The sequence below is a fragment of the Paroedura picta genome, chromosome 8, assembly GCF_049243985.1.
Source record: "Paroedura picta isolate Pp20150507F chromosome 8, Ppicta_v3.0, whole genome shotgun sequence".
Lineage (NCBI taxonomy): Eukaryota > Metazoa > Chordata > Lepidosauria > Squamata > Gekkonidae > Paroedura > Paroedura picta.
The window spans coordinates 42,795,369-42,807,792 of NC_135376.1; the positions used below are offsets into that span (position 1 = coordinate 42,795,369).

The following is a 12,424-nucleotide window of genomic DNA, read 5'->3' on the forward strand; positions in this document are numbered from 1 at the left end:
GGATTTTGTTTTCGTCATCTCTTATAGACTGTAACATTCATGATGTTGTTATGTCTTGAATGTTGCCCATTAATGAGGATACTGCACTCTCCTGTGTGCTGCTTGTTTGTGAGATTTTGATCTGGTTTCTGGTTTACAGTGGAAGTCAGTCCCCTGTTTACCCTTCAGTTAATAAATGCCCAGAAATCAACACAACTTTCCAAATGTGCAGAGGCTTTGAGTGAATCTGGCTCCAGGAAGGGGGGCAGAGGGGAGCAAGGGGAAAACTCTGAGCTATAAATTCTTCCTGAGCTGTGAGGGGCATTCAGTGAGATACGCCTCCCACCACCACCACCACCACCAGTACAGGTGCAGGGGGCTGGTACTTGGCTGTGAAACTGGAGAGAGCTGGTTCCAGCTTGCACTTTAGCTCCTTTGAGGAAGGGAGCCTGGGCTTTGTGTGCATCTTTCAGTGCGGAGTGCAGTTTGTCCATCCCCAGGAGGATGTCTCAGTGGCTCTGGATCCTTGGGGAAATCCTGCTCTTGATGAAGGGGGCTGCTTCGGTTAACTTCTTCCACCATCGCTATGAAGAGCTGGTGCAAGCCCTGTTCGACGTGCAGGGTGCGTGCCCATATATCACCAGGCTGTACAGCATTGGCCGCAGCGTCCAGGGCCGCCACCTCTATGTCCTGGAGTTCAGCGACTACCCTGGCATCCACGAGCCCAGTAAGTGTGCTGGGGGAGGGGAGGCACCCTTTCCTACAGCTGGGTAATTGCTTCTGTTTGCATGGCTGCCCCCATCCCAGGACCAGGAGCAGAGGGGCTCAGTGGTCTCTTGGCTCCAGGCCAGCAGTAACCCCTTTGCCAGCAAAGTCTCCCTAGCCCCCTGGCACTGCTGGCATGGAAACTTCAGAAATCCCAGGGAGATGGAAAAGTGGTTCAGGGCACTCACTCAAAGGACTTCTGTTTATTTTAGTGTGCATAGTCTTTGAATGGGTTGTTCTTGATCAGCCTTACCAGGTGGTGGGGTTATGCTGGTCTACGACCGGAAGGTGGTGGGGTACAATATTGTTCCCATCTTACACAAGACAGTCTGAGATGTAAATGACCACAAGCTGGCTAAGGTGGACTCTAAGCTCAGTTACGCAGGGTTCACGCCCAGCTCAGACCACACTTTGATAGGGATTCTAGGAAGACCAGAGAGGCTGCATTGGCTTTTGTTTGATGAGGGATTAAGCCAAAGTTTTCCCTTTTCTTTGGTGCTCTAAGTGTTTTCTGTGCTGCTAGGAATATGCTTGGCTTTGAAAAGCCATGTCTGTGAAGGGAAAGTGGGGCTGGGTATTAGGTCAAGACGCTCCTGCCAGTAAACCAGAATGGGACCATAGGCACCAAAGTGGCAAGACTTTATATTTTTGCTGCATGTAGTGTTCAGAGCAGAAATTTAACCTTACAACAGTCCTGTGAGGTAGGCTTGCTAATTCCAAGGTTGGAGCAGATGGGAATGTTTAAAGCAGCCCTGGAGCAAGTTATCCCATGTGCCCCTCCCTCCCCTCCCCAGTGCAGCAGGGACCACTTGCCTTGGACTCGGCTCAACTCCTTATGCCACTGGCTCTTCAGGGTAGGCACCACCATCAACTTTCTGGGCAAGTTAAAGGGCAAGTCCACTCCTATCCAAGGTCAAGTACTCCTCCACACCATTTAAGAGAGACCTGCTGGAGGCCACCCAGTCAGAAAGATTGTAGGCAGGGGACCTAGAAGTAGCACTGAAGGAGATCAGACAGGAACGAATGAAAGACTGTAATGTCTGGGACTAGTCAGAGTAATAAACCTCACTGTCCCTTCACTTCTTTTCTGTGTTGTTATGCAGCCCCACACGGCCATCTCTGTGAGGCTGAGTGGAAGGTGTCCTTTTGGAACACGAGGGAGTTCTCATCCTCCTGCACCGTCAATGTTGCTTACTAGAGTTAAAGGGGCCATGTATGGGGGGAAAGGTTTTCAACAAAAGAATTTGAGTCCAGGCCAAGTTGAAGGATTGATTTGATCTTGCAGTTGAGTTTTAGCTGCCTTGAGGCTTTTGAAGTCTGGAATGTGACATAACAGTGAGAGGAGCTGAACCCACAGGGGCTGCCCACAGGCTTTGCAAAATAGTGGAATGGAGGCCCTGGCCATCTTGGCCTGGATGAAGTCTTCTCAGTATTCCTGCATTAAAAAAGTATTTTGGTTTCTGCATCCAAGACCCGTGCACACATCAGAGGGGGCCAGTGAGACCCAACACAGCCACCCGAAAGGTGCAAATAAAGCCATTAGAATGGAGAGCCAATGAGAAATCTAGTGTTCCCCCTGTTTCTAGTTATCCATCCCCTATTGCATGGTATGCCCTCTGTTCTGTTCCAATGTTAGCAAGTCTCTCACTTTCTCAGTGGAGCCGGAGTTCAAGTATGTGGCAAATATGCATGGAAATGAAGTACTTGGTCGGGAGCTGATAATTCAGCTTGCAGAGTTCCTGTGTGAAGAGTATCGGCATGGCAACCAACGCATCACCCAACTTATCCATGACACACGCATTCACCTCTTGCCCTCTATGAACCCTGATGGATATGAGGTGGCAGCTGCCCAGGTACCAGGCAAGCATCTCTTCGTTATCTCAGCAGTCATGGAGATAGATGGATTTTGTGTTTGGGAAAGGGAGAAGTACTGAGGGAGCCAAACCTGTTGGTCTGCACCTTTTTCTTAGAGAGTTGATCCAGAGTAGCTCTAGGCACTCCCAAGTACATTCGGATGACAGGCAACCAAAACAGATCAAAAGGCACAATGAGAATGGTTCATTTAACAATTCTATACAATTTATTTGAGTGCAACAACCACATCAGAACTCCAAGATCAAGGCCCCAGACCCATGATTATTGTGTCAATAGACATCCAGTATCTCTATTATGATCAAACTGGGAAACTATGTTGAAATCCCTTTTCCAATTCCCAGATGAACAGTATCTGAAGCCAGAGTAGGCATGTAGATTCACTCTGGAAGTCTGTAGCTCTTGGACTTTTACTGATTATACAATATTATACCAATTGGGGTCTGGGACACCCACAGAATAGTCACCAGTCAGTTCCTCTCTCTGTTTAAACAAACTGGACATCCAGATCGGTCATAGTGCAGTTTTCATATCTTCTCCTCCTATTCTGTGTCCAGGAGACAAACCATTCATCTAATTCTATCTGGTCACAATGTTTTCTGATACCCAAAATATAGTGATTAGACCCTGGTAGTGTTTGGCAATGTCAGAAGACCCTGCTCAGTGAATATCTTAGTTGTGTTTTCCTTGCCTGCTGGAGCACTGCTACATTTAGCAGTTCCGAAGAGCTATAGACTATTGCAATATTAGAATTGCTGCTCTCTCCATCACTGTCAGCTAGAAGGTAGGGCTTGGTGTGTACTTGATGAACTCTTGGGCTCACATGTGGGTGTATTCATTCTCTCTATAGGGCCAAGGTGTTTTTGGGTACCTCACAGGGAGAAACAATGCCAATGGAGTTGACCTCAATCGTAACTTTCCTGACCTCAACACCATCATGTATTACAATGAGAAAAATGGTGGAGCCAACCATCACATCCCCTTGCCAGACAACTGGAAAAGTCAGGTAGCCTGTTGTGCCAGATTTACTCAATGCCTCCTGCCTGCTTGGTGTGCTTTACCACTCAGTTTCTCTAGGCTGTTAGTTCCAGCTCATTTGTTCAAGTTTTTTGTGCTCTTCCCTTTCCTCAACACATGTATTGGGTCTTCAACGGCCTATTTCAGTAGCTGTCTATATTTATTTAAATATTTATACCCACTTCTCTTCCCAGTGAGGATTCCAAGCAGCATATAATATCACCCTCCCCTCCTCCATTTCACCCTAATAACAACAACCCTGTGAGGTATGTTAGGCAAACAGACATTGGCTGGCCAAAGATCACTGAGTGATCACTGATCACTCTTCCACGGAACAGTGGTGATTTTAACCTGGGTTTCCTAGATTCTAATCTGATGCTTTAACCACTGCATCAGGATGGCTTTCCAGCACACAGACAATGGGTGTTTCTGTTTTTTCCACCCCAACAGCTGGTAAATACAACTTGCAGGAATCAACATGGGCTATGCAGTCCATGTATTTAGCTACTTACAATGGTACAGAATAAAAAGTTCTCTCCCGTTTCCCTTTTGTCATGTTTGTTCTTTGCTGACTGCCTGTCTGTACACTGAGAAAGATTTTTGTGATGTAGTACTCCTGGGACCATACTTTTTAAGCACAGAGATAGGGGGATTACAAGTGTGATTATTCTCTCATTTTCCGTGTGCATGCAAAACTAACATGCCAGGGTCAAGGCTATGCTATAGTCCTTCTCTTAGACATGGAAGGTTTCCATGGCTATTGGTAGGAGACCATTCAGTCATGTACTCCTACATCTGAAGTCCCTGTATCCTGTGCTTTTACCAAACTGGGTGGGCTGAAAATCTGGAGGTGCTTCTCCCTTGGCCTCTTCTTCTTCTGTTCCTTTGTAGGTAGAGCCAGAGACCCTGGCTGTGATCCAGTGGATGAAAAGCTACAATTTTGTCCTCTCAGCCAATCTTCATGGAGGAGCGGTAGTTGCCAATTATCCATATGACAAAGCCCAGGTGCAAAGAAGTCGGAACACTTGGCACAGAATGGACACGCCCACTCCTGACAACACTCTCTTCCAGAAGGTGAGAGGGCAAGATGTGATGCAGAGCACAGAAGGAATCAATGATCAGATGCAACAGGGGCCCTCGAGATCTAAAAGTGTTCATTACCCTAGTCCAGGGGTAGTCAACCTGTGGTCCTCCAGATGTTCATGGGCTACAATTCCCATGAGCCCCTGCCAGCAAACACCCCTACTAGTCTATCAAATTGAGCTTGGCTTGTAATTAAGCCATTCATGTTAATGTGCTGACCAGATGAGTCTAATGAATAAATAAGAGCTTTATTTGATCCTAACAAAAACTGCTTTTGAACAAAAAAGCAAAGGGACGTAAAGGTGCCTTTTCAGTTCTACAACTGTTCCTGTTGTCCAAGAGGAATGATTCCATTGATTTGATCAGAAAACAAGGCCAGTAAGCTATAACGAGGGACCTGTGGCTTATGTGTTCACAAGCAGGACAAATCAATGAGTCTTCATTTATATCATTCCCACAAATATAAAATGATAATCCTAATAACACTACTGAAATGCAGACGGTCTCTGTGGGAAGTATGGTGGAATCAAAGCCCTCCTGGCAGGAGAATGTGTGAGGTCTGGTGAATAGCTTTCATCATTAAGATTAAATTTAATAATGTAGTCTCAGGGGACAGATTTAACTTTAGGTTCCAGATAGATTAGTTTGCATCGAAACATGAAATGGGGTAGTGAAAGGCTATATAAGCAGGTGATTAAATAATTTGTGGGGTGGGGCAGGACAGGACAGTTTGAATCAGGGGTAGTCAAACTGCGAATGCTGGCAGGGGCTCCTGGGAATTGGAGTCCATGGACATCTGAAGGGCCGCAGTTTGACTACCCCTGGTTTGAATGAACAGCAAGCAGAAGGAACGGAAGTGTTAAACTGTAAGAAGCTGCCACAAACATGTGGAAGGGCTTACCCTGCCCTACAACAATCCCCACTAGTGGGTTTCTTCGTCCTTGGGTTTCTTATGATTCCTTGATGCATTGCAGCAGCTGGTGTAAGGCTTCTTTAACTGTTTTTGGTATTGTACCAGGGCTAAAATGTCCATATAAGACTATTTTCCAGCAGGCGAGTTTATCCAGTTTTGTTTGGCAGCCTTCAACTTTACACAGAGGGTCAAACTTCACCAGCTCAATCTATATAATACGAAGCAGGTTGTGCTGACTGCATATAAACTAGAGTGGGGGATTTAAAGTGCGCAAAAAATAAAAGAAAAAAGCATTCTATCCTTTTCCCAGCCAGTTTTCTCCCAGCTGGGGTTACTTGCAGTCTTGAAGTCCGACTGGAATAAAATGGCTGGAAAGAACCATTTTTAGAGTCATAGCCCCCCAGGGATAGTGACTAAAACTGCTTTCAGAAACAGCATGTGGGACAGTACTTCTGGGACTGTTCTGCTTTAGAATGCAGGCAAAGGGGTCTCATTTATCACCACCCTGTTATGTAAATAATGGGAAAGTAACTTGACGGGAAAATGGAGTGCTAGTCTAAATGGATTCTGATCTGATCTAGCAAGGCAATTCCCACATTCTGATACGGCACTTTTCACTGAGTGTGGGAGTTTCTTGGTTTGATCTGAAGTGCTATGATCTGGAGTTTAAGGACATGATATCATTGTACACAGAGGAGAGGTGGGAAGAGGGCTCTGGCATTGTAAGGGATAATTGCTAAGACCCCCCCCCCCCCACACAGTGGAACATGTGTTCTGTGGTGTGAGTAAAACAAGGAAGCGTTAGAAGTACGTTACCACCTGACTTGCCCTTTTCTTTGTAGCTGGCAAAGGCCTATTCCTATGCCCATGGATGGATGCACCAGGGCTTGAGCTGTGGGGACATGTTTCCTGGTGGCATCACAAATGGGGCCTCTTGGTATTCACTCAGCAAGGGTAAGGTTTTATGGACAAAGATTGGGAATGGGAAGGTGAAAATAATTAGATGGGTATTTCATTTGATTATGCTTAGCAATTAAACGTGATTCCTACAGCAAAATTATTTTCCATGCACCCTAAGCTGCCGGTGGGATGTATTTAAAATACATAAATGTATTGGAGGAGGAAAAGGGAGGGGAAGCCCGCAGTATCCCTGTTAAATATCATGACAGCTCTTCCAACTGTTCCCTGACCCTCTGATTTGTAGGGATGCAGGACTTCAATTACCTACACACCAACTGCTTTGAGATTACCCTTGAATTAAGCTGCAATAAGTTCCCACCACAGGAGGAACTGGAACGTGAGTGGCTGGCAAACCGTGAAGCACTGATCACCTACTTGGAGGAGGTAATGAAACTGCCAGGAAGCCATGCCAGTCCCTCCTAGCAGCTCAGCTTGGGCCGGACCTCTGTCCCATGTTCATTACATGGCTGGTGTGTGTCAAGTACTGTCCCCTAGAATTAAGAAAACCCTGCTTGTGTTCCTGATCTTAACATCGTGAACTTCTATTGTATCTTCCTCGATTGCCAAGGATCCAGTCATGATGTCTCTCTGCATTTGTATTCTGCAGATTCACCAGGGAATCAAAGGCTTGGTGTTGGATGAGAACAACAATAAACTGGCAGGGGCTGTCATTTCTGTCCAAGGAATTGGCCATGATGTCACCTCTGGTTGGTACCCAGCATGACCTCAGGCTTGTTTTCTTAAGTCATACTTACATTGTTTTACATTTATTTCCATTTTCAACTCATGTGAGTTGGACATGAATTTGCTTTGAAAATTTTTGCGTTGCATGAATACTCTGCCAAATGTTAGAAGGCTGGCAAGGGACTGAGCATGTCTGTGTTGTGATGGAGACCCAAGATTCATTCCTCTTCCTCTGAGGTACCAGAGACTACAAGACTTGGCAGAATCAGAGATAGAAGGTTGGATTTATCAGTCTGTCAGCAGAAGTTGCTGATAGTCACAGGTCTGCCCTGATTTTCCTTCTCCCTAACAGTCCTGGGATCACAAGTGCTTCATGTGGAGGGTGACACTTCCACTATTTAGGAAAGGTATTTTCCCAATATGTTTGCGTGAACTTCTCACTCCTGTCACTCAGTACTACTGTCCCTGGGAAGAAGGGTCTTTTGCCACTCTCTACTTTAACTTAATAAAAAGTTTTATTAAACTGTTAGGTTTAGACAAAAGTTCATATTTTACAGGTTCATATTTTACAGACTGTTGCTTTGTATGTTATATTTACACAGTATGCTTGTGTCACTGAAAACCAAACATGAGCGTTCAACTTCATTTGTCACTTCTGTCAGACCTGCCAGTTCTGTTAAGCCCACGAGTGGCCTGTATTGCCTGTGAGAACTGAGGCTGCCACAGTTTCCCTGTCTTCCTAAGACACGTCACCTTCTTTGGCCCAGAGGATCTCCTACAGCCTCTCTCTTCCATCAAACCCCCACCTCAGACTCCTCTCCAAAATCTCGCCCTCTCTGACTTCTTCAACTCCCACTCACTGACTCTAAGTTTCAGTCTGACTCACTCCCTTTCTTTAGATTCAAGTGGGTAGCTGTGTTGGTCTGAAGCAGAGGAACAAATTTAGAGCCCAGTGGCACCTTTAAGACCAAAAAAGCTTTATTCCAGGTATGAGCTTTTGTGTGCATGCACTCTTCCTTGGATACGATATCTGAGGTAGTTTGCGTGCACATGAAATATCATACCTTGAATAAAACCTTTTTTGGTCTATAAGGTGCCACTGGACGCTAAATTTGCTGCCTTTTAAAATAATTCTCTCCCTTAGAACCTTCCAAGGCCACTCCCCCTTCTCCCCCTCCCACTAGGGATTCCTAGATCCTACATAGTTTCCTTTTGGGCTCTTACCTATGTGGGTCCACCACAAGGAGCAACAGCCATGTGGCTCACTGGGCCACAGTGAAGAGGAGGACGGAGGCAAAATCGCCCTTCCTGTCTCTTCCATCAGTAGAGCTGCCCTGACAGAGGAGGCAGGAAGGAGTGAACTCTCCCCCGCCCTCCTCACTGCCCACTTGTAAGCCTATTCCTTTATGCAGGTCCTACAATTCAGAGAATCCACTTTCCCATATATGAATACTAACATATTCAGAATGTTTCTTGTGAAAAATTTTGGTGTGTCTAATAGTTGAATTCTGTGAATGGTCTGCTTGTTCTCTGATCTGGCACACAACGGGCAAATGGGCAGTTGGTAGATCTGTAATTCAGTACTGCTGCTAGAGGAGCATTTAGCACCTCTGCAGACATGATGTTGTGCTCCCCCCCCCCCCCCGCCCAGTGGCCATTTCCATCTTCTCAGCATTTCCTTCTTTCTTCTAGGTGAGCATGGTGACTATTTTCGACTGCTGTTGCCTGGCACTTATGAAGTTACTGCATCAGCAGATGGGCATCAGCCACACACAGTGACCGTGACGGTGGGTCCAGCGGGACCCTCAGTGGTAAGTTCTGCTACCAGGCTGAAAGTAATAAGTTCTGTCAAGTGGGCCTAAATGGAATGGATTGGGGTAAGACCGGCAGGGGGAAAAAAGGAGATACTTTCATTGGGACCCTGAAACAAAACTGGAGCAAGTACTGGGAATATGGGAGACATCTTTGCCCTGACCACACACAGAAGTGTAACTCCTCTTTCAAACAGTGGGGGGACGGGGGACTGAGGTCTCATCTCACAGTCATCTTGGTTACCGCCCTATCTTACCTGTTCAGAAGAAAACACAAGGCTAGTTAATTTATAGCAGGCCATCTCATGCATGGAGCATCTCCTAACCTTAGCTGAGGAAATATTTTAGTTACTACGGCTGTGTTACCACTTGCTTTCCAAAATTACAAAATAGTTAATGTTGTACCTTTCCTTGGCCCATGAGCAGGCTTTTTAATAGAAACTTAGAATCATAGAGTTGGAAGGGACCTCCTGGGTCATCTAGTCCAACCCCCTGCATTATGCAGGACACTCACATCCCAATCGCTCATCTACTGTAACCTGCCACCCCTTTGCCTTTTTAGTTAATAAAACTTTTCATCTCACTTCTATAAACATGGCAACTCTCAAAGATTATAGTTTTGTTCTCACCCTCCTCAGTTCTTTAACCTGCTGTCCGTCCCCCACCTCCCAGGTCCTACCTAGCATAGTTTTGGAATTTACAGGTGTGCTCTACCTCAACTATCGTACTTCTTACAAAATATGGTATTTCTATCTGGCAGTGCTGGAGTGGGATATGATTTTCATCCTGAGATGCTAGAATGATCATAGTTCTCCTCCCATTATTACCTTCTTGACATGACGGATGGGAAACAGACTTTGTATCTCAGTTGCTGGTAGGAACCACTTGAAAGGACCGGTTAATCTCAGTGAACTTATCCGAACTCTACTGTTCTTGCACAAGGAATAAACATTAAAGATTAGCTAAGCTGACTTGGCCTAACAATCCCTCTAGGACAATGTACTCTTCACCATCAACTGCTTCACATAGCATGCCACTCACCTGGGGTTCAAGGCCACGTACCACCATTTACACAGCCTGAGGCCTTCCTCAGATGGCGTGGCTGTGTGCCTCTTAGCTCTCCTTGACTTCTCTGTGAGTTTCAAATCTTCTCCAGCCCAGCCCACCCCCACGCCATTTCATTTTGCTCTCAGAGAGAAGGCTGCCAACTTCTCTGGAATGTTTTTAATATATCTTTTAGTAATTTACTGAGAGGCTTTACTGCCAGGGAAACCCTCTCCCTCACTCTGGGTTTGGGCAGTAAAGTTATGACTCAGGAACTTGGCTGAGCAACATATTAGGAAGAAGTGAGACAGACACTTAGTGCTGACTACCCCAATCCCCAGCAAAGGCCTCCCTGTTCCGTAAGAGCTTAAAATAAATATGTTTTAATTAAACTTGCTGAGATCTTGTCCTTTTGAGCAAGGAATCCAGGGAAAGCAATGTTCTTATGTTTCAAGCTCTCGGTTTTAGGTGTTCGTGTCCCCAATACTTGGGTGAGGCCTAATGCTGTTCCTGAGAAAGCTGTGCTTTGTGCCTGTATCTAAACTTATATCTATACATCCCAGTGTCCCATCATCTCTTATATCCCTAAAAATTAGGTCACTAAGTTACAGAGATAAGTTTCCCTGGAGCAAACGGCTTCTTTGGAGGCTGGGCTCTAGGGCATTATAGCTCACAGGAGCCCCTCCCTTCCTCAAACCCTTTCTTCCCAGGCCCTGCCCCCAAAATCTCCAGCTCAGAGCTGGTAACTAATGGTGGGCCCCACCAGTGTCTTGGGCAGAGAAGGATCTTTCCCACCACCTGCCTGCCGTCTGAGATCCTTTACCAGACCAGACCTTTTGCATACAAAGCATGTCTACTGTCACTTAGCCAAGTCTCAGCTGCTCCCATCACTTGATTGATAACATCTTGATCTCAGCAAATCCACATTAAAGCAAGCCAATGGACTATAATACACCAATGATAACAGAAGAGAATGGCATTGCATCTGCTGGCTCATCCTCAACCTCCATGTGTTGAGTGGATGGTCTGAGCATGCACAGCATCTTCCGTGTGATCAGGAATGCTGCGACATCCCCACTACTTACATATGTATATTATTATTTTAATTCAATTTATAGCCGCCTTATTCTAAAGCTCAAGGTGTATTACACAAAAGCATATCCCATTAGAAATGTACATGGGGCTCTGTTCAGACCCTCAGCTGAAAACATGGAGGCCTGGGGATATATGTGTCCAGTGCATATGCATTAGAACGTATGAAGAGGAGTGATGTAAGAGGGATATAGTATGTGGTTTGGCACAGAATGATAGCTGCACTCCAATGGTCTTCTCTCTTCCAGGTGAATTTCCAGCTCCGAGAGAGCACAGCAGAGCACACCCCTGGTCCAAAGGTTTCTGACAAAGGCCCCCACAGTAAAGGTCTGCACAAGAAAGTTGTGCCACGAGCTACCCCGGAAGACAAAACTCAGCTAGATGGAAGCTGATGGAGTCATGTTTAACATGAGAAGTCAACAAGACTAGCAGATGAACTTTCCAAGAGGCACCCATACCCTCTCCTGTCCCCCACAAGCATGGAATGAGCTCAGGCGTCCTTGTTTATTAAATGTCTAATATTTAACTTTGGTGCTGAGAGAAAATTCATTCAGAAAGGAGGGATACGTATTTGAACTGGGCCCCGAGCAACTATATTTAAAGTTAGGAAAGCAGGCACATGTAAAATTTGCAGAGCAGGGGTAGCCCTTCAGAAAAGTACCTAATTCCACTGGATCCACTTGTCTTTGGGGTGAGTCCTGAAGAAAACCGTTCTGCATGGTGCAAGTTCAAAGGGAGACGGTCATGTGTGGATGTTACTGAGTGGATCTCTACTTTTGGTTGCTCCGACTCTGCCCTCAGTCCCAGAGAGAAGAGTATTGGGGGAGTCAAAAAGGTGTTCAAGCAGAACAGTAAATCCAGTCCCCCACATCAGATCCCCACAGAGACAGCAAGAGTGAGAATTAGATTACCTGCCCTTTCAAGGTACTTCAGCCACCTCACAGCTCTCCTTCTCTCTGCTTCTCTCAATGTCTGTTTCAAACTCAAAACATCTTCTTACACCTTCCTCTCAGCAGGAGGGACTGCCTCTTCCATGCTTTGTGGGCCTTTTAAGGCTTAGTTCTGATTTAGGAAACACTGAGACACATTTAAGGGTGAAAGAACCCAAAGTAGTCGTTGGGGCAAATTAACATGCTTTTGTTACAGGCCTGGCTCCTGTCCATTTTAGCCAAACTCATGCACATGGCTTGCAAAACAATTCATG

General features: G+C 45.8%; 1 protein-coding gene across 1 annotated transcript; it reads left to right on the forward strand.

Moving 5' to 3' along the window:
- The first annotated feature begins 246 nt into the window (after positions 1-246).
- On the forward strand, positions 247-11,746 carry CPN1 (carboxypeptidase N subunit 1). Its single transcript, XM_077349383.1, has 9 exons — positions 247-706; positions 2,401-2,597; positions 3,467-3,622; positions 4,525-4,707; positions 6,472-6,583; positions 6,834-6,973; positions 7,197-7,296; positions 8,966-9,084; positions 11,469-11,746. Exons 1-9 carry the CDS (start codon positions 484-486, stop codon positions 11,610-11,612), a joined length of 1,374 nt encoding a protein of 457 aa, XP_077205498.1. The 5' UTR covers positions 247-483; the 3' UTR covers positions 11,613-11,746.
- The last annotated feature ends 678 nt before the right edge of the window (positions 11,747-12,424 follow it).